Source organism: Calidris pugnax, unplaced genomic scaffold, assembly GCF_001431845.1.
Source record: "Calidris pugnax isolate Ruff unplaced genomic scaffold, ASM143184v1 scaffold39, whole genome shotgun sequence".
Lineage (NCBI taxonomy): Eukaryota > Metazoa > Chordata > Aves > Charadriiformes > Scolopacidae > Calidris > Calidris pugnax.
In genome coordinates, this window is record NW_015090828.1 from 9,008,256 (window position 1) to 9,030,498 (window position 22,243).

At 47.5% G+C, this 22,243-nt stretch overlaps 1 protein-coding gene across 1 annotated transcript in view; it reads right to left on the minus strand.

Annotated features, from left to right (window-relative positions):
- Positions 1-893: 893 nt before the first annotated feature.
- LOC106887014 (cadherin-23-like) overlaps positions 894-22,243 on the minus strand; it is a 59,603-nt gene continuing 38,253 nt past the window's right edge. Inside the window, exons 4-6 of the mRNA XM_014940353.1 lie at positions 4,720-4,862; positions 1,423-1,470; positions 894-1,178 (exon numbers count right to left, since the gene is read on the minus strand). Coding sequence (XP_014795839.1) covers positions 894-1,178; positions 1,423-1,470; positions 4,720-4,862 — 476 coding nt within the window. The remainder of the gene's footprint in view (positions 1,179-1,422; positions 1,471-4,719; positions 4,863-22,243) is intronic.

Below are 22,243 nucleotides of genomic sequence, written 5' to 3' on the forward strand. Positions count from 1 at the left end.
CAGGGAAAGATCAAAGCCCGGCCCGGCAGGGCACCAGCAGTCAGCATATTAAATAAACTGTTGTAATACAATCGTTTGCACCTCTCCGTTGCTGAAGGCTGCTTGATTTCACACACAGAGATGCACACTTGGCCTCATATACACCCTGAGGCATGCTCTGGGAAAAATGGGTGCAAGAGGGAGAGGTTTCCTCCACTGGAGAAGGTGAAACGCCCTACTAATTCCCTGTTTCAAATATAATACTCCGACCTTGTCCTCCTAACGCCAGCAACAACCTTTTGCTCCTCATCTAAACACCCATCAGATCTGTAAGTTCTCAGCCTTTTTCTGCTAAGCTGAGCTCTAGGTGCAAAAGTTCTCCCCGACGGTCTGACTAGGTGTCACCTCCTCTGCAGTGGTCAGCACAGAGAGAGAGGTTGTGGAAACTCCATCTGTGGAGATAGTCAACAATTGGCTGGGTAAAGCCCTGAGCAACCTGATCGAACACAAAAATTCCCTCTGCTTTAGTGGGAGCCTGGGCCAGATGATCTTCTGTGGTCCCTACCTACCTACTTTATTCCTAAAACATCACAGGACAAGTCCTGCTATGGAGGTGTTAAAGGAAGCCATGAGCAAGCAAGGGCAGAAGCCTTTAGGCAGGACTCTGCCAGAAATCAGGCATTTGGAGAAATATTTAGTCCCACCTTAGGTCACCCCTGTGACAAGAGCTGTGCATCCCCCCCGGCTCAAAGGAAGAGAAAAAGAAACAGATTCTCATTTACAGCCATTTTCAAACTTTACATTTGTGATGGGAAAGAGGTCACCAAGCCTGCAAAGGCTCCCATCTCCAAACCTTCTCTTCCACTTGCCTTCCCCCAACACCCAAAATGCCCTCACTTTGCTTCTGCCTGTTTTCAGACAACAACCTCCAGAGGTTTAATCCTCCCTCCGAGCACAGTGAGGGTAGGAGGACAGTCCCGTAACTTTTGGTGGCCCTCAGCTAGCCGGGCATCCAGCTCTGTGGTGGCAACCAGGCAGTAAGTGTGGCCACTGAGGGAAGAGCCAGAAGGCAGGCTGCCTGGGGAGGCGGCGGCAATGATCCCTACCTCTGGGATGCGGACACTGTAGGGCTGGTTGTGGAACTGGGGGGCGTTGTCATTCACGTCTCCCACTTGGATGTTGACTGTCCCTTTGATCACCTGTGGCCACAAGGATGACATCAGGAGAGGGGTGTCAGCTTCACGCATGGATTTAAAACCTAAAGCAAGCTTACAGCCGCTTCTTCTGACTTGGGTTTTTGGCAAACGACGACCGTGGTCCCGCTCCCCAGATCCACCCCCACCAGCACAAGGCAGAAGAAGGTCCCCTGGCAACCCACACTCATCCTCCCCGCTCCCTTCCCCTGCCCGTGCCGCAGACCATGAAATGAGAAGTCACACTTACCCCTTGGCTGTCACTGACGGAAAATTCAACCGTGAATTCTGACTTGGTCTGAAAGGGAAGGAGAAGAAAAACATATAATTAAAGATACTGTAGTGTTTATCTGCAGATGGCAGGCTGGGGACTGTTAGCCAATATTATTACATGCAAAATGCTTTCAGGACCTTCAAGAAGAGGAGAAGTGCTTGAGTGCAATTACCTGCGTTGAGTATAAAATGCAGAGAAATATCAGTGCCAGCGGGGCTCCGGAGTGTTTCACGGGCACGGCGAGGAGCTGCCTGGCCGTGGGTCAGGAGGACGTGGGGACTAAGGAACCCACTCCCTAACTAATAATCGAGGGCTTTAAACAGCTAACTGGGCTAAAGTAGACAAGAGGAGCCCGCTGTTTAACCTTCTGTGGTGTGCCAGCAAGCCCCAGCTCTCTTTGCACACCCTCCCCATCCCCAACGCCGCAGGCAGCGAGAGGGAATAAGTGGAAAAGCAGAGAAAAGCACTTTTCCACCCACGGTGTTACCACAACCCGGCACCATCTCCCGCCGCAAGATACAGGGATGATGCAAAAAGAGAGGAAAGTCCAAAGGAAATAAAAAAAAAAAAGCTGTGCCGTTAGCTTTTGTTCAAGATGACAACCCAACATGGTCTCACCGAGGGCGCCTAAATCTTGCAGCTGATTCCCCAAACGTACCTGCCCAGCAGCAGCTCTTGGAATGTCACAGAGCTGTGAACACTGGGATAAGCCCAGGGTCTGTAGTAAGAACTTGCTGAAATGCCATAAACCCATTCAAAAAAAATAAAAATAAAAAAAAACACCTATGCAGGCCTCTCTGCCCCTTAATTGCTCTAATGAAGTTAAGAGCTTGGTCTTAAATGACAATATACCGAAGTCACTGGTGCTGGGGTGAGGGACAAGCAGGGAAGAGGGGATTATTTTAGTGGCAGGGCAGGGAAATATTGCCAGTGGAGGCAGAACTTCTCTTCCTGACCTTTCTTTTCCACCAACCCTCGTTTTGCTCACATTTTACCAAGAAATCATGCAGGGATGGACCACACCTATCTGGCACCTGGGCATGATCTGCATTTTGGTTCCTCTAGTCCCAGCAATTCCTTCCTTTCTCCTGTATCCCTTCCCACCCCGAGTCGCTAGAGCACAGCAACCTGATGTTTCCAAAAAATCATGCAGGAAAAGCAGGAAAGGAAGCTTGAAATGGCTCTCTGTGCTGTAGATTTGGTTGATTTATTCCTCATCAGAGCAGCTCAGGGACCAGCAGCAGCCACTGGTACCCAGATTGGGAGCTCTGCTTGCACCAGGGTAGCAGTTTGTCTTGGAGAAGGCTTTGGGGAAGAGCTCAGTAGAGCGTCCACCCCTCCTGCCCCCACATCTGTCCCCTCCCAATCCCCCCAGTCCAAACAACTGGGGAATTTAACCTGAGAAAGCCTTTCCTAGGCTCCTGCCTCGGGGCAATGCTTGCAGGCAGAAGGAAGAGCTGAAATATCGATGGATGCATCAGCATCTTTCACCCCCGCTCCCCCCTACCCATTGGTACCACCACAAGGGACAAAGCAGTAGGAAAACAAGGTAAAAACAAGAGAGGAGAAACAACCTGTTGAGCATTCACTTTTAAAAGCTTGATAAAATAATCAGAGAAAGCTGCCACATGCTAATTTATGTCTCTACCCTTCACTTTAGCACATACTTTTTTAGACTCAGGGTGTGTCTTTTTTTAAAAACCTGTTTTCCTTCTGATCTTTGTGGGAGCGAAAAATCTTTCAAAAACTGTTTTGCCACTATACGTTCACTCCTTCCTCTTTTTATCTATTTTCCCTTTTCCTGCATCATTTACCTTACCAGGACTGCCTCTCCCTTTTCGAGTCTCTCTCTTTCTCCTCCGCTGCACAAGAATTTCTCTCTTGCTTTTCTTTCCCCTCCACTTTTGCTGGATGCCTTTCTCTCCCCTGACTTTTTCATCGCATGCAGCCAGGTCGGCATCTTCTGCCCACCTCCATCCCTTCCCTCTCATGCCATCCTGCTCCCTCCTCCACCATAAATCACCATTTACACCTTTCCTGTGTCCATACCAAGCCATGCACAGGTCTGTCTTCACCCTCTTCCATGCGCTGCTGACTTTGAGCCCCTGAAATAAGTTGATGGGTGCAGGCTCCTCTCCTGGTGCATGCTCTGCTCAGCTCCTTCCCTTCCCACCTCCCACCAAAAGACACCTAAAAAAAAAAAAATCTATTGATCACCCTCCCTGGCTTAAGGCTGTTATCACAAGTATTGGGAAGCTGTAGGCATTTGAATAAGGGAAGATTTATGACTCACGCCGGCAGCTGTTGGCACAGGGAGGTGGAGGGGAGAGGGGTGAAGAAAAACGGTTTGATTTTTCCAGAGCTTCGCTCTTTAACGCTGTGAAATTGGGTTTGCCCTCCCCCAGCCTGAGGAGCATCCCCCACCCCGCTCCTCCCCATCCTCACATCTGGCCGGCTCCGAGAGGGACCACCAGTGCCTGAGGTGTGCTAATGGGGCTTTATCTTCACGGCGCTGCCGCTGGCAAAGGAAATACAAAACACGGGCACCAGGAACACAGGGGAAATTAAGAACGTTTCCCCAAGTAACACAGTATTTTCTCAGTTTTACTGTGCTCACGTCGGAGCACCTGCGCTATCGCTTCCTCCTCACTCCAGGAACGCGGCAAGGTCCAGGCACCTGGGTGGGATATCAGCTTTGCACACCAAAACTACCACTGCAACAGCTCCGAGGCAAAAATCCTGCCAAATCCTGCCAAATCCGGCAGCCCGAATCTACAAGATGATGGAAAGCCATTATGAGATTGAACAAGCAGCGTATGAAGAGATGTGAGGTAAAGGACTTCATTGGAATATAGGTTTAAAGAGGGAAGTTTCCCTGAATGTACGAACGTCCTGATCTTTGGTAGATCAGTTTCAAGTAAAGAACTTCGTTGGAATATAGGTTTAAAAAGGGAGCCTGCAAGTTTCCCTGAATGTATGAACGTCCTGATCTTTGGTAGATCAGTTTCATTTATTGTTTTCTTTACTTCTAACCTTGTAAATGTTATTCTGGGATCCAGGAAAACCAACAAGCCAGATGGAACCAGAGTTCCCTGCTTATTCCCTGTGTCCCCACTGAGCTGGGGACAGACTCCGATGGGGACACATCAGATGCCTGGAGGATTCCCAGCTCTTCAGGGGAGCAACACCCAAGCTGCCACAGAAGGTGGAGGGTTACCATTTATGTGAGCAGAGATGGTTTTTTACCCTCCACCCAGCAGAAAGAGGCATTACCTCTCTGTCCAAGGGCTGCCTGAGCCAGACGACGCCGGTCATGCTCTCCACCGCGAAGAACCTGCTGGCCTCCTCCCCAACCACACCGAAGACCAGCGGGTCATTGTCCAGGTCCCGGGCCAACAGCTGAGTCACCGAGGAGCCTGGGAGAGATGGAGAGGAAAGAAATCATGAATGAAATACAGGATATAGGGGAAATCCTAAAAATATTCAGGTCTTCTGCTTTTCTCCCTTAAGTCATCCCCAAACTGTTTTCCCATGGTACCACAATGCTTCAAACATTTTTACAGCAGCAGCAGGAGCCAAGCTGAGTTGTCCTACTGTTCTCTCTAGCACAGATCAATTGTACCCACAGCTCCTCTCCTCCCTTGCCCTTATCAGAAGAGAAAGTCACGTTAGCTCAGCAGAAACATGGCAATCTCAAGCAGTAGAGGCAGTGGAGGAACTCACCCCTCTTCTGGGTAAGCACGTACCAGCCTCCTTCATGCTCTCCCCCACTGAGGGGCAACACCACAAGATACAACATGTGTGAAAAGGTCCCAGGAAAAAAACATCCCAAGGCCAAGAGCATGGACACGATGCCCACGGGCACCTCAAGGCTTAGGGGTTTGGTAGGGCCTGGAGGCAGACACAAACCTGGGCTTTGTTTTGAACACAGCAGCTGCCACAAGTGTTGGTCTTTTTGGCAGAGAGAGTGAGATGCTAGGACAAATCCTTCACTACCTTCTACCAAATCATCTTTGAAAACATCTTCTGCAGCATCTTGAATACCCTGACCAACAACAGCCTTACTCGGCCATCTCTCACGGGCATGCAGTCACAAATGTCTCCTCCTGACTATGCCCAAGAGGTAACCAGGACCCTCCAAAGTTGCTTCATGGGAGCCATGTGTCCTGTTTGTGAACTCCACCCTGCTCCCAGAGTAGGATGGCTTCTACTAGTCTGAAAGCAAGGGACAGCCACCACCCTTGGAGATCCATTTCAGCCCCATAAGAGCCTCCTCAGATCATTTTGGGCCTCTCTGTGACACCTCTGAGGGTGTTCAAAGTCTAGTGTGGTAGATCAACTATGGCTGGCTGCTTGTCACCCACCCAGCCACCCTCAGCAGAACAGGGGAGAAAATAGGACGAAAAACACTGGTGGGTGGAGATGAGGGTGGGAGATCTCTTGGTCACCTGGCCCCAAGGATGGAGGAGGGGAACAAGCTCTGTATGAACCATCTTCGGCGGTATGAGAGCACCCTACAGTCCCAAAACATCTGGTCAAGGAGAACGGATGCCAAAATTTCATCCATTTGGGAAGATGAGGGAAGCTCTATCAGGCCTGAGGGCAAATGTGGCGGCACAGCTTGGTGAGCGGAGCGACCCAGGCAATTACCAACCAGTTGGCCTGACATCAATCACAGCTGAAATAATGGAAAAAGCTGATATGAGATTCCAATAATAAAGAATTAAACGATAGGAACATAATTAATGCCAGTCAACATTATTTTATGGAAAATAGACCTTGTCAAACAAACCTGATTTTGTACTTTGATAAGATTACAATTTTGGCAGATAAAGGTAACTGCGAAGAAATAATAGACTTTTGTAAGGCATTTGACTTAGCACTGCGTGACTTTCTGATTAAAAATTTAGCACTGTATGATAGTGATGAAGTGCACTCGAGCGAAGACCCAGCTGCCTGACGGGTCCCAAGGCCACCGACAGCAATTGAGGGACATCCTAGCACGATGTAAAACTGCTGTCGGTACAAACTCAGGCGACAGTACAGCAAATAACAGGGATGACCAAGCAGCCAGGTGAAATGATTGGTAATCTGGGCTTGTTTGGTAAAAATCTGTTCTCACAACCTTGCTCCAAACGCCCTTGAAAAAGGCTGGGGGACCAGCACTGCAGAGGAGGACATCACAGGTCACTTCTCTCAAATCATAAGACAAGAGGAAATGGCCTCAAGTTGCTCCAGGGGAGGTTCAGATGGGATAGTATGTGTAATTTTTACACTGATAGGTTATGAAGCCGTGGAATGGGCTGCCCAGGGAAGGGGTTGAGGCCCCATCCCTGGAGGTATTTAAAAGCCAGGCTGACATAGTGCTTAGAGACATGGTTTAGTGATGGTTTTTTATCAGAGTTAAGTTGATGGTTGGACTAGATGACTTTGAAGGTCCCTTCCAACCCAGACAACTTTGTGATTCTATCCTGGAAACAGCCATTCTGGCAGGACCAGGGATCCAAGCACACAAGGAGCTCTTTCCATGCCCTGGCTGGCAGAGTCACAGTACAATCTGAGCACTTGGAGGAGCGACTTTAGGGCTGTATAACCTGTTATGCCACGGCTGCAATTCTGCAAGCTTCTTGGCTGGCTGCATGGTCTTCAGGACTAGGTGCAAGAGGAAGCCACAAATGCTCAAGAGCTAGCAAAGACACTTTAATCTTGACAAGGACTTTAAAATCTTGGACTGCTTCAACTATGACAAAGAACGAGATGACTCAGGCCATCTTGAGCACATCTATGATGAGGACAAAATGTAATGCTTAAATGATGACTATTTCAGAGCAAGAAAACACAGCAAGACTCAATGCCCAAACCCAGACAATTTTCTATTTGGAGAAGGAATAGCAGGGTTTTTTTTAAAAAAAAGAACAAGTACAGTTTACCACTGGAAAAAAAATTCCTTCCACCAACACAGTTGCAGGTGAGGGACAGCTCGTGATCAAAGACATTTTGGACAAAGACCCAAAAGCAAGAGTCCCCCCAAATCACTGAGATCAGCTGGTTCATCTGCAATGCTCCCACCTCTTCAGTGAAGCCAACACTGGATTGACCCTGCACTCTCAAACCTCAGAACCTTGATATAAAAACCTTTGCTAGCTCGGTTGTATTTTGCAGGACATCTGAATCCATGCTTAGCAAAGGTTTCTTTGCCCCAGAAGATGGACAAGACTATGACCATCCCCATGACAGTGACAGCCAGTAATTAGGACAAGACAAATCCAGGGTCGTGCCTCCATTCTGCCAAATTTAATGGGAGAAAGAGACTTTCCCCCTTTACATCTCATACAAAACCCCTAGATCAACAGGGTATCTGCAATTCCTTCCAGAACTGCAAATACTTCAAACCCCAAAAGGTCTCGGGCTCAGTTGTAACTCACAGTGGAAGGGAAACAATCTTCAAAATCCTGCTGAATAGGAAAACCGTGTCCCAGCCAGTTCTAATCATAGTGGCATTCATGGTGTGTACGCTGCAAATCCACTTGCACAAAGAAATCAGCCAGCAAACGAACATTTAACTCTTCTCTGCCTCTCTGCCTTACAGTTACCTCCCACCACCAGGGAATTTCTTTCCTAAATTCAGGATAGCCTGGAGAAGGTGGCAAGGCATTTCTGGGCAGAGTGCATCATCCCACCCGCAGACAGGCACCTTGGGATTTTGGGAAACCGGGAAAAAGCACGCTGGACTTGTCCTCTCTCCAGTCCAGGCATATCAAAATCAAGGACAGATTCAGCAAGCAAAAGAAGAGGGAAGGGAACATTCAGCTCCTATACCCTCTTCAAATTTTCTTTTTTTCTAAACTGCATGTTGTTCTCCTGTATCACAGGAAAATACCTTCTTAAACAAACCCTCACCAGTGAGGCACCAAACACTAACAGCTATTTTACCCATTCCCTTACCTGTCCATCAGCCAGCAATCACCATCCCAACTTAAGAGCACCTCCCAATTCATCATAGAAAAAAGTAATAATAAAGAAAGCATAGAATACAAATCAAAGTAACAAATTAAATATAAGATAATGAGAAACCGAACTCTGGAATAAGAAATGAGCCTTCACAACTGCTTTGCCGTTTGTTATTCTGATTTTTGCAAGCTAAATTTAAGCAGGTAGCGTAAGCCAGGCACGCAGGATGGAGTGGGACATGACCACAGCAGAGCATGTTGGGCTCCTTCAACCTCTGTGATCAGACTCCAGGTTGGGGGGTCCAAGATAAAAGTTTGTGGGAGCTACCTTCCACCCGGTTCCTTTAACACCTATTTATTTAATCCTACTTTTCTCCCCTGCTCTCAGTTGACCCCACCAGGGTTGGAGGAGCAGACTTTGTGGGTAGCACAAGGCAAACACACGCAGCTGGAATATCTGGGCTGTGGTCACCGTTCATCAGATCCCAAGAAATCTCATTTTCCAAGGTGATCCCAGGGAAGGTGCTGTCGAACCAGCCATGGATGAAACCAGACCAAGAGACTTTCACCCCACCCAGTGACACTCAGCTCCATGGCTGGACTCCACGCTGGCTTTCATGGAAGCACCACAGGAATTGTCAAAGAACTGCAAAAGCAGCCCTAGCACCTTTGCATAAGTGTCTGTATCACTGGGAAACCATCAAAAAGCAGAGGTCCCACTCCCACGGGGCGTGCAGAGCCCAGGGAGCACCACATCTGCCAGAAACCCCTCTGAGGATGCTGCTTGAGCAGCCACAAGCCCAAGTGCCGACCTGGCTCTGCCGCGGGCTGAAGAAACAGGGACAAATTATCCTTCTGCAGTGCAAAGTTATAGGCTCCATTTGTTTCCCCTCAGGAATCAGACAGGGCAGTTAAGTGTCTTGATTCCACCAGATAATCACAATTTATCTTGTCTCCTTTTGCCTCCTTTCTCTCAATCACGGCTACTTCTCCCTCTTTCTCACACAACATAGATTTTCTACTTATTCCAAGTCTTGAACTTTGACTGACCTCAGGAGCTTTTTTTTATTGTTGTTACCTCTTGCTTTCTTCTGCAAGGATTTTATTAATTTTTTTTTTAGGTTTGGCTGCTTTATAGGGTGTACTTCACTAAACCACTTCCCTCAGCACCACGTATACCCATCTTTTAAGTACCTCCAGGGATGCCAACTCAACCACTTCCCTGGGCAGCCTGTTCCAATGTTTGAAAACCCATTTGGTCAATAACTTTTCCTAATATCCAACCTAAACCTCCCCTGATGCAACTTGAGGCTGTTTCTTCTTGTCCTATTGCCTATTACTTGGGAAAAGAGACCAACAAACTCAAAGCTCCTGGAGGGTTTCGGGTGTGCAGAACCCCATGACCAGGGAAAGAGCTGGAGGATGAAGAAGCTTGCCAGAAGAGCAAGATGCTGACTCGGTTCTGCAAAGGGATGGGCTGGGGTGGAATGGAGAGCACTGGGATCCAACAGAAGGGGCAGGTTTCCAATTAGTTGCTTAATAAGGCGCTCTCTAAAAAGGTCTGATCCATACCCTAGTGGGGTTAACAGGAATCTCTCCACTGACTGCTGGCTCAAGACATCAGACATCAGCTACACTTTAATACTAAAAGCATTTTAATCCCTGCTTTCAAAAGCCAGTGCCTGTTTCTCCTTGGCTCATCATTTCTCACCCCTCCTGAGCTCTGGATCATATCTGTGGGCATGGTCACCACCTTGCTTCTTGGCTCCCTGTCTTCTGCCACGGCTACCGAGAGCTGTTTGAAGGCTGCCAGCTCCACAGGCACTCAGCTTAAAGGCAAGGGGGTTTGCAGAATAAAAAGCCAGAAATTTCTAAGTAGTAGCAGCAAACAGATCAGAGACAACGGGCATGCTGGGGAGGGAGGGACACAGCACAGGGAGACAACCCCTGTGCCCCAAGCAGTGCCTATGGTCCTCAACCAAGGTCACAAGCTGGCACAGAGAGCCCTCCATTGCTATTCAACTCCTCAAACCAGCCCAGTATTTATTTACATATAAATCCTTTCAGCATCCAGGCAAGGGGGTTTGCAGAATAAAAAGCCAGAAATTTCTAAGTAGTAGCAGCAAACAGATCAGAGACAACGGGCATGCTGGGGAGGGAGGGACACAGCACAGGGAGACAACCCCTGTGCCCCAAGCAGTGCCTATGGTCCTCAACCAAGGTCACAAGCTGGCACAGAGAGCCCTCCATTGCTATTCAACTCCTCAAACCAGCCCAGTATTTATTTACATATAAATCCTTTCAGCATCCACACCCTGCAGCCAGGAGTCCCCTTACATGAAGGCAACCACCACAATTTTGCTCCAAAGTAGTTGTCACCATCTTTCCTTGGCTCTCTCTCTCCTTCCTTCCTTGGAAAGGAGATGGAACAAATCACATCCCATTTGTTTCTCCTTGTGTTAGCTGCTAGCCAGCAACCCTGCCTTCCTGCCCCACTCATCCCAGCACAGGCAGCTCCAATTAGCCCAGTTCATCACGGCAGGCTGGCCTCTGATGTGCTTTGTGTCAGGATTTGATGGATCTGATCTTGAAATTCAAGCCCTGTTCTTCTCATTTGTCGCCTGCTCCTTTTTCTTTGCCTGTAATTCATTTTCTCTTTCACCTTTCATAAAAAAATAAACGAAGAAAAAAAGGCCCTTCCATGACGTTTTCCCAAAGATTTTTTTTAAAAGAAAAGATGAAATGCCAATATTTCTGTGCTGCTGAGCAATCTCTAAACAATGTGAGGGAGAGGATAGTGACCCTCTAGCAAGGAACGGAAGGCAGAATCTAGCTTCAAGCAGGAGGCCACCACAGCAAGTGGGAGCTGCTCCCGTGTTTGGGATGAGGTTTCATGGCTTTCCCAGAACCGATGAGCAACAACAAGCTGGGGACAGAGGATGCACAGGAGACCACCAAGGTCTCTCCATTCCTGCCTTCCTCCCAGTCACCCACAGCCTCCTGGAGCACATTCTTTGTCCATGCCACTGAGGGCCATGGATTATATAGAATCAGAGATGGTTTAGTTTGGAAGGGACCCAAAGATCATCCAGTTCCAACCCCCTGCCCTGGGCAGGGACAACTCCCACCAGACCAGGTTGCTCCAAGCCCCATCCAACCTGGCCTTGAACCCCTCCAGGGATGGGGCAGCCACAGCTTCTCTGGGCAACCTGGGCCAGGCTCTCACCACCCTCACAACAAAGAATTTCTTCCAAATATCTCATCTCAATCTATCCTGTTCCAGTTTGAAGCCGTTACCCCTCATCATATCACGACATGCCCTTGTGAAAAATACCTCTTCAGCTCTCCTGTAGCCCCCTTTAGATACTGGAAGGCTGTGATAAGGTCTCCCCGGAGCCTTCTCTTCTCCAGGCTGCACAACCCCAACTCTCTCAGCTTTTCTTCACAGGAAAGGTGTTCTAATCATCTGATCATCTTCGTGGCCCTCATGCAGAAGATGTGGGCTTCCAAAAATTAACCACCACATGCTCCAAACTGCTATTGCTGGGAAGATCTTGCTCCTCACAGCTGGAGCACGTCTTGGGTGAACCATAACAGCAAAACTCACAGTGTGTAAGCATGCTGAGATTAAAGCCTGCCCAACATCATTCAGACACGCTCAGGGACACCTAAAAGCGCACCAGAGGTACAAGGGCAACCCACTCATCCATCTCCAAGCCATTCTCCCAAAGCAGGCAGCTGCCAGCTCGTTTCGTAAGCACAACCTCAACAGATACTCTCTGGCCTCCTGCACAGAAAGGGCTCAACCACTTGAGCCAAAACTTTCCAGAACAAGTCAGCAAAAAAACTTTCCACTCCTACAATTCAAGTTGAGCTCAACGTTACACGCTTCTCTTTCCAGGTGCTAATGGGAAGCATCAGCTTACCCCACCACCAAGGCTGCCTCCACTCCCATTAAGGTGCTGCAGAGCGAGAGGAAAAAGGGCAAGGAGACACCAGCACCTATTAAAAAAGGGTCTCATAATAAATAAATTAGAAAATAACCGTTTCTACTACCAGAAAAGCAGGAGATCTTCACCAATTACGGGGAGAAAAGCCCAGGACAAGGTAGTGTTGTAACCACACATGCTACTGCCATCACCCATCACGTACAGGAGGGAAAGGAGCCAAACACGGAGGTGACAGAGAAGAGGGAAAACAAATCTGTGCAGTCAAAGCCATTTCTGAGCGAGTTTATCACGCTGGGAAGTGAAAGACACAGCAGAGAGGTTTTTTTCCCTAGCTGTTCAGATGCTCGAAGCCAGAGCAGGAGACAGAGCCTGTAATTTCTCCGCTGCATTTAGTTATTTTAAGTGGGGAGTCAGTGGCGAGATGGAATCCATAAGACCACCTGACAGACGATGGTAAAGCTCAGAAAGAGCCATTGCCTGTCTCATTTCACCCCAGCTCTTGCAGAGACCTGCAGGAGGGTGTTTCAGGCTGTTTAAAGGGAAGAGCACAGCAGGAGGTAAAGAAGAGCCAAGAGTTCCCACCAAGAGCAGCCATAACAGAGGACCTTTTTTGCTTTACATCAGTATTTACTGAACAATTTGGTTAAATTTACAAGGAAAATAAGAGGGGAAAACTACAAAACCCAAGGGTATATTGAGCTTCCTTGACATTATCAGTAAAATAAAGAGAATATCTGAGGCTTTTCCAGTAGATGCTGTGCATGTAGCCACTGGGCTTGCTGGCACGCATGTGGGTACAGAAGTGACACGCTTCCAATTGAAGTCAACACCTATGTCAACACAGTTAAGACAGAGCAATTTCCCCTCCATCAACCTTCAAACAGGTCTTACAGAGCCACAGATACCAAGCAAGTTTTCTGAAACCAGTTTAAAACATATGTCTTCATGCCACTGCCAAGTCTTCCCAGCGGACGGAAGTCACAGCCCTTGCTTCCTTTGCTGGCACCCATTTATTATTATTTATTATTAATATATATGATATAGAATAGTAATTATTAGCAGTTTATTAACCAAAACTCTCCAACCAGGCTGGCTGAGATCACCCATACACCTTAATACCACGGTGGCATCTCCAGAACTGCCTGAAAAAGGGGACTAAAAAAATTGCTCATCCCTCATCCCCATCATCATCAGGGGGTACCTGCCTCTCCTTTCTCCCTGCCTGCTCGGGCCAGGATATGGTAATTCCTGCCCTCTGGCTACCTAGGAAACCCACAGCCCTTGTCCCCAGGTCAAGGAAGAACATGCATAGTTTGCTAAAGCTGCAAGGACTTTTGTTTCTTTTTTGTTTGGAAAGGAGCGGGCTGTATCAGGGTGAGAGAGGGACGTAAATACAATTGCATCAAAAAAACCCCAAACCAAACAAAAAAAGAAAAAAAAACTACCAAAACTCAAGAAGGTAAAAGAGTGGAATAAGAAAAAGCACACTTGTAAAAGAAGGAGTCTTGGGTCTGTTAAGATATTACCAGTATGAAAAGGGTTCCCGCACTTAAAAAACCCTCTTAAAAATAATTTCCTCTCCACACTGCCTGGAAGCCTCGTAATTACCAACAATGATCACAGACCCATTCATTTCATCCTAAAATTAATACATCACATTTGGAATGATATCACATTAATTTATCACAAGATTTATGAAACTTGTACTTTTTTCTAATGAGATTTATGCAAATTCCGCTCCATCCATTGTTTGCGCCATAAAAAAAAAAAAAAAAAAGTTCCCTGCAGAAACTGCTCTGTCAAAAAGTCTCATTCACTTTTATTGATATCTGTCCTTCTCTCTTCATCCCCACAACAGAAGAGGAAGGAGGAGAGACGGTTCCAGTTGGGGTGTGATGCTGTTCCCAAGCAGAGGAAGGAAAACATCCCCATCACAAGGATGGCAGCATCAGGGGAGTCCACCATTCGAGGCCCTTATGTTTTAAACTAATTTTAAAAGGAAATTAACTGGTGCTTCACTTAACACCTTTGTCTGAGAAGGGTCAGAGAACAAGAGGAGCAGCGGGGAATTGCGAAATTAAAGCATTTAGGCTTTCTAGAGTGGAAAAAGCCCATGCTTGGTAAACTCACAGAAGAAATACAAAAAGGAGAACAAACAACAAGAGAAATACAAGCACTGAGCTCTGTGGGTTTATAAAGGAGGAGGGCGGGGAGGAAATCACATGAGATTAACTTGGTATTTTAGAGCAGAGCTGTAAATTGAAGACAGGAGTGCACAAGATGCCCAGGAAAGTCCTGGGTGCAATGCCTTACGGAGCCTGAGATTTCCTCAAGACTGGGGCAATTCTCAGGAGCGTGCACGAGATGGTACAAAGCAGGGAAGAACCGTTTCCAATTCAACCACGGCAGGACTATTGCCTTCATTTCTGAGCACTGCCAAATGGAAATCAAGTGGAGATCTTCTTCCATACCTGCACAGCTTGGCCTAGGAGGCTGGGGAAGGGAATTCTTGAAACCCCCCTAAATATTAGATGCTCCTTAGGGCTGCCCTCGCGTGACTAACAGCTATTCATGAGACACACGTATAGGGGTGGGAGGAGGCGGGATAAACTCAAAAACCAAAGGAAAACATAAACCTGGGGTTAGCAGAAACTTCCCAGTGGTGAAATCTCCTTTGGTGAAATCTCCTTAAATAATGGCAGAAACCCCCAACATCTCCCAGGGGCTTTTAAAACAGGCATGGAGAAGATGCTACAAAACTCATCATGGAATAGCCCTGATGAGATCCAAACCCCAATTTTGGCAACTCTGAGGAGCAGGGAGGAGGGTGTTATCTACCAGTGAGGGCAAACCCCTTCCCTCTGCATGGTCGTGCTGCTAAATACCTCCACAAGCTCTGCTCCATGCTGCCTCGTGCCTGGCTCCGAAACACTCCCAATACTCCGTACAACCTCCTCTACACTCACTCCTCAAGGAAAATCTAGCTAATATTGTCTTGATTAACATGCCTTGCACGAAGTTTAAACCCTAAATCCATAGAATATCCTTTTCTAATTAATTTTTGAAATAAGAAACAGCCCAGAAAAAGTAAGGAATATTTCCCTTTGTTCCTTTCCACCTTCTCCCGACCTCTCCAGCTCCCTCAAAAAAAAAAAAAAAAAAAAAAAAAATCATTTTTAAACTAATTAAACACTCGTTGGTTAAAGGAAGCTCTGTGACAGGTACCGGCATGGAAGGAAATACCACCCAGTTCTCTGCATGAATATTGCACCTCAGTAACAGGCAGAAAACCAAGATCATTAGGGATGGCGAGACCTTCACCTTACCCTGCTTTCCCACCAGTGCCTGGACACTGGGCAAGTTCCAAGAAAGAGGTGAAGACCACCAGAGGGGACTCAGGACACCTAGTCACTGGTGAAATATTTAACTGAACCTACTCGGTGCTGGGGAGAGGCGTTCACCAGTAAACCTGCCTTTACACTCACACTTCTCCACCTTATCAGAAGGACCATGATGCACACACATCCATCCATCTGTAGGAATCTCACATCTCATGCTGGCTGCAGGACCTCCTTCCCCAAATGCTATTTTTCCAACCCACCAACGCTTGCCTTGATGGCCAGCTTTTAGAAGACCACAGTTCTCTGAAAAATGGGTATGCATATAGGGGAGATGCCCAGCTAATTCACTGACCAGAGCCTACAAGAGTACATTTCCAACAGGCACTTCCAGCAATGGCAATGACCATCCTCTGCCCAACACATCAGGAACCTCCCTGGCATGTTGCAGCCCAACACAGAAGGATTTGCAGCACAAAAGAAACCATAGGGTTCCTACAAGTTTCATGAAAGTAACAGCTGAACTAAAGACAGCTGAGTGCACCTCCTTAAGGTCACCCTTTTCTTTAAAAGGTGTGATTACAGAATCATAGAATTGTCTAGGTTGGAAGGGACCTTCCAGATCATCTAGTCCAACCATTAACCTCACTCTGATAAAAAAATATCACTAAACCATGTCTCTAAGCACTATGTCAACCCAGCTTTCAAATATCTCCAGGGATGGTGCCTCAAGCCCTTCCCTGGGCAGCCCATTCCAAGGCTTCATAACCCTTTCTGGGTCAACATTTTTCCTACTCTCCAACCTGAACCTCCCCTGGTGCATCTTGAGGCCATTTCCTCTTGTCCCATCGCCTGTTCCTTGGGAGAAGAGACCGACCCCCCTGGCTACACCCTCCTGTCAGGGAGTTGGAGAGAGCAAGAAGGTTGATTGTCAGCTATCCCACCAACGTGAACTAACCAACCAGCACAGGCAGGGAACTGAACATCTCACCTCTCCTGGGACAGCTAAGGGTCTTCATGGACACGGTGAGGAGACCTTCCTCCCAGGAGTTTTACTGATTACATGCAGAGATAGATTCCTCCCAAGCAATCACTCCAAGCTGTTGCTTAGGGGAGAACTCTAAATCACCACGGATTTTGAGGTCAGGGCTTTCTGTAGTGACTGATGTTAGTGCAGAGTCACGGTGTTTCCAGAAACAAGACATTATGCCAACTGACCAAACAAGTTGTACAAACAAGCACAGAGACTAACTCTGCCGCACCACGGTGCTGGGGTCAGTCCCATTTCGGGAGCTGAAAGGCAGAGGATTAATTTTCTAAACAAAGCCAGGCAAGCTTGCATTTTGACTGCCAGCTGGCAAGAGCAGAGATAACAAGAAACTCCTGATCCTGCCAGAGAAACTACGACACCGTGCAAAGAGCTCCACAGGTCAGATGAAACCATTTCAGTAGGTGACCTGTTGCTGCTGCCCTTTTTGATTAGCCAGAGGTGTCTTGCCAGCTACAACCAAGTAGCAGCAGGGATGCTGAACACCCATATTTTCAGAGGTATCTTTCAGTGGGCCACAAAGACAGGGTAACCAGCTGAAGCAAACCATGGACTCTCTCTAGGAAAGACAGGACCCTCACTAGGCTAATCTTCATCATAGCCTAGGGGATAATGCCACCAAGGCATAAAAGATGTCACCTTCCCTACCAGAAAGGGGAGCAGGTAGAAGACTGAGAGCTACCGTATGGCCAGAGGGGACCAACCAGCCTGATGGCTGGAACTAGGCTCCAGTAACAGGGATGAGCATAAAATGCCACCTCTGAAACCAAATCCTAGCTCCAGGGATTACTTTCTATTTAGTGGATGCTATGAACTAACAGGAGCTCCACTGAGATGATTCAGATAGGAATCACCTCTCCTCAACTTGGAAAAAACTGGGGTATATGCCCCCTGCCATCTCCCACTTGCTGCAGAAAGCAGGAGGGCAGAGGAGGTTAAAAGATGCAGCTGACCCAGCATCCTTGAGTTTGTGGCTTCTCTTTGGCCATAACAAACCTTCTAGAGATGCACCAGGGCAAACGGAAGAAAAGCAGGACCTCATAAGCATAGTCAATGAGGTGCTTTACTATTTGGTGTAAATAAATGATTTACGAGTAAGGTGACACACAGAGGAGTTTGCATCTTACCCAGGCAAGGTAACATAGCTTTGTGTTAATTAGAAGAGAGCTGCTGTTCTGCAATTAATATGAGGTCAGAGATAAAGCTCGTTAGATCGCGCTGCCTATGGACTAGGTCCCAGGACTGTCCTGGTTGCAAGATACCCACAGGGTGTAAGACAAGACACCCCCCAGGAGAGTAAGGCAATGACACCAGCGATGCTAACGGAGAAGTCAGGCGAATATCAGTGCTCCAGGGGTGCAGCACCAGCTGTGCCCCAGTAACAGGGACGAGCCAGAGCATAAAATGCCACCTCCAAAATCGCGCTGCCTGACAGGAGCCCCTTCCTCCACCCGCAACCCCGTCAAGATGAGGAGCTGATCAATATGAAAAGAAAAATTAAAAAAAAAAAAAGAAAAAAAAGCCATCAGCAAATTTTACTTGCACGAGTGAAGTTCAAGCAACGAGATTCATTCACGTCTTGTTTGAAATCTCATCTGTGCTTTACAAAAAGCTGAAACATCCCCGAGGCTCTCAGCCTCGCGGGGAATACAAAACCTTCAGTGCTACAGCTTGCCTGTGGCCCAGCTGCTCCGCTCTCTGAATGGTTGAGGGGAACAAATAAATATAGCCATCCTCAGCCCAAATATTGCAGGGTATTTTGCTCCAGCACGAGCGTGCTTTGCTACGTGCGTCAAAAGGCCCAAAGCCAGAAGGAAACGGCACCAGGAATCAGATTTTTGTCTGCAGACTTCAGATCCGTAAGGAAACTGGCCTTGGACTGCCACCGTAACTCTCCGAGGTTTCAAAACACGCGCCAGGTGATGAATTCTGCCTCGTTATAATGAAGACGCAATGAAATCTCTGCTTGATTTATCTCCCTGGAGTTGAGTTAGCACTTCTTGATCTCCAAAATATGGCTGCGGTAAAAGCCAGGCTTACAGAAATGGGCCACAAATAGAATCATAGAATTGTCTAGGTTGGAAGAAACCTTTGGGATCATCGAGTCCAACCATCAACCCTACTCTACGAAGTTCTCCCCTACACCATGTCCCCCAACACCACATCTAAATGGCTCTTAAACACATCCAGGGATGGTGACTCAACCCCCTCCCTGGGCAGCCTATTCCAATGCCCGACCACTCTTTCTGTGAAAAATTCTTTCCTAATGTTCAGTCTAAACCTACCCTGTTGGAGCTTGAAGCCATTCCCTCTTGTTCTGTCATTAATTACCTGTGAGAAGAGACCAGCACCAACCTCTCTATATGAAGCCCAAAACAGTCAGTTCTGGAAAGGTTACATTTCCTACTCCTCTTACTCTTGAGAAGCTACCAAAATCTTTCAGGGAACGAAGAGAAACAACCAGATGCTTGGAAGATTCTTTACAAAGGTGACAGCCTAGGGAAATACAACGCGTGCAACTCATCAACCCCTTCATCCAATGGTCCTGAACTTGAAGCTGCCTTCTTCCAAGCACAACCCAACTCCTTGGGGCTGGCAACAACTGCCACATCTTGGATGGAGCATTTAATCATAGAGTAGAATCATAGAATGGTTAGAGTTGGAAGGGACCTTAAAGACCATCCAGTTCCAACCCGCCTGCCCTGGGCAGGGACACCTCCCACCAGACCAGGTTGCTCAAAGCCCCATCCAACCCTGCCTTGAATTTCCTACCATACCTCCCTCCCTTTCTCTTCCTCTTTCTCAAGTGCCAACGAAAAGGTGGGGAGAGACTTGGCAGGTGGTGCCTGGGTATCTGAGGCACCAGCTTATCTGCGTCCCCGCCACAGCACCGTAGTAAATTGCTTGTTGATAAATGAGGCTATTTAGGAGCAAGTGATGCCAGCATTACGGTTATTAATGACGCCGACGTGGAGAGACATTTAAGAGCGGCCCCATGTTCTATTGTCCTTTCGCCTATGAGTAATGGGGCACTTCAGCTACGAGGCTTCAAAACCAGCTTGGGCTGTTCAACAACAGAAACAAAATAAGACTAAGGGAAATGGATGGAGTGCATTGGACTGATGACTCCAAAGCGCTGATAAAGCTCCTTCAATATTAGCTCTTCCAGTCTTTAGATGAAATTAAACCAGGAGCATTCCCCTTTTCCATCCCCCAGAGCTCTTCCACTCATCCCTGCAAGCTCCTAGCCGCCTGAACACAACACACAGCACATTGTTCAACCAATCGATGGTCCAGTGCAGCAAACTTACCCAAATAAAAGGGAAAAATCAAGCCACAACAGCCTAAGTTGGGAGCAGCACCGGTCCAGCTGTACTTGCAGCACGTGGTACACCCCGGAGCACAGCAAGGGTGATGTTTGTTGAAGCCTGGGAGGCTTTCACAGGGCCATTACCTCACTTTGCACGTCACAGATGTCTAAATGTGGCCAGGAGGACAATGAGCGAGAAATAAAGAGGCTGTTTATTGCAAGAGGAAACCTTGGAACGGAGCTCTGCAGTCGCTGGTGGGAGTGCAAGACAGAGAGCACAAGCACACAGCTGTAAACTTGTTTCTGAGTTAATATACCCACGAGTGTTTTTCCTTTCCTATGAAAGCATACTCTTCTGCAAACAAACATCTGGAGAGCTCTGTTACAGCTGGACCATTATCCCTAGTGACTAAAGCATTCAATTAATTTAGCCTTTCTCATTTGCTAGTTGTCTGCAAATAGACTGGGGTTTGCGGGAATTTATTTGTTATTTGAATATATTCAGTGAATGGTTTATTAAAAACATATTTCAGACAAAGGATTTCTTGCTAACTGCTTCTACAACTGTTGCTCTGAGGGTTGGCAACTGGCTGTACACACGGTGGAAATGGTCACGGCGGTCAGGTGGGAACGCCTTTACGTCTTGATGGAATGCAACCTACCTCCAGAAAGAGCTTTCCAAGGCTCTGTGGAAGCACCTGCAGAAAAAACATACCCTGATGCAAATGCACAGCATTCAGCCTGCCTGAGTTTCCTTAAAAACCACAAAACAACTGGCTCAGAAGTTGTCACAGAGAGAACAAGGACAGTGTCGGGTACCAGAATTAATTGACTTTATGCAAAACAGCTCCTGGTAGCTTCCACAACACCTTGCAAGCATCCATGGGGCTCCTTATTCAGCATCCTCCCTGCCCAGGTGCATTTTGTCTCAAAACTCCAGGGAGCACTTGCTGCAGGAATTTCATCACAGCAGCAAGAGAAAATGGGGTGAGGAAGGATGTAGTGAAGGGCTATTTCCAAGACTGATGGAATCCCTCGGGCTAGCAACAAGCCCAAACTCGTCCTTGCCTGCGTACCACAAATCGTAGCCTACACAGTACGTGTGACATGTCTGAAATCACAAATCCTCCCACCAGAACAGTTTCAGCCTTCCACAGGGTGTTGCTCCAAGGCAGTCATCTCACTTGCTGCCCCCAAGCTTTGCTCCAGAGATCGCTGCATTTTTGGCAGAGGGCGAGGGGCAAAACAACACCCTAGTTAAGTCTTTACTTAAGAACAAGACCATTTTTATGTTTTGGACCAAAAAAAACAGGTTTTTCCATGTTCTTTGTCACCCTGTTAAGAAGATAGAGAAGCAAAAGGTGCAGAGGGAAGCAGCGATGCTTGCAAAACCCTCGTGTTGCAGACCTGAAGCTACACGGGGTGAGGCAGATGGACAACAGCAGGCAGGACTGTCCCAGGGATTCCAGCAGGGCTCAACTTTCCTCCACCACTCACTTTTATAAGCTGTCATTTCTCTATAGTGTTATATTCACTTTAGGGACGGGCAGAAGACCAGCCAGATGACCCAACTTTAAGAGATACTGAGTGGAAGACCTCGTGTTCCTGGTCCTTCACCCCACCGTGCTTCCACATTCAACAGTAGACTTTCCAAGAGCTAAGTCATGGTGTCAGTCACCCCAACAAGACCCCCAGCCCATAGCATACATCAGCCTGGGACATTCCCTATGGCCCAAGGTGACCTGTGGTAGCTTGGCTGCATCCAGCTCTTTCTGCAAGGTGGACCAGAGCTGGAAGCAGTGGCTGAGCCCGTGCATCCCTTGCCTGGCGTCTAGACCAGCCCACACTCAAAAAAAACCTCCCTTAATCATACGTAAAAAACAAATAAACTTTTAAAATCCAAGCTGAAAAAAAAAAACCCTCTATGCTAAATCCCAGCTGCCGGGTTGTTTGAAGGCAAAAAGAAAGCAATCACTGAGGTTTCACAGACTGTTCTAAAAGTGGAAATCCATGAAGAGAAAAGTGATCCAATAAGTCACAGTTTTAGGCTTTTTCTTTCAATTGCTCAAAGTAAAGACTTTCAAAGCTTCTCTTTCTCCTGAAGCCCTGATTGAGGGAGAAACAGGTATTGACCACCAAATTTAGCGTCTACTTGCCAACAGCTACTTGTACAGATCAGAGACAAGTCCCAGCCACCTCTG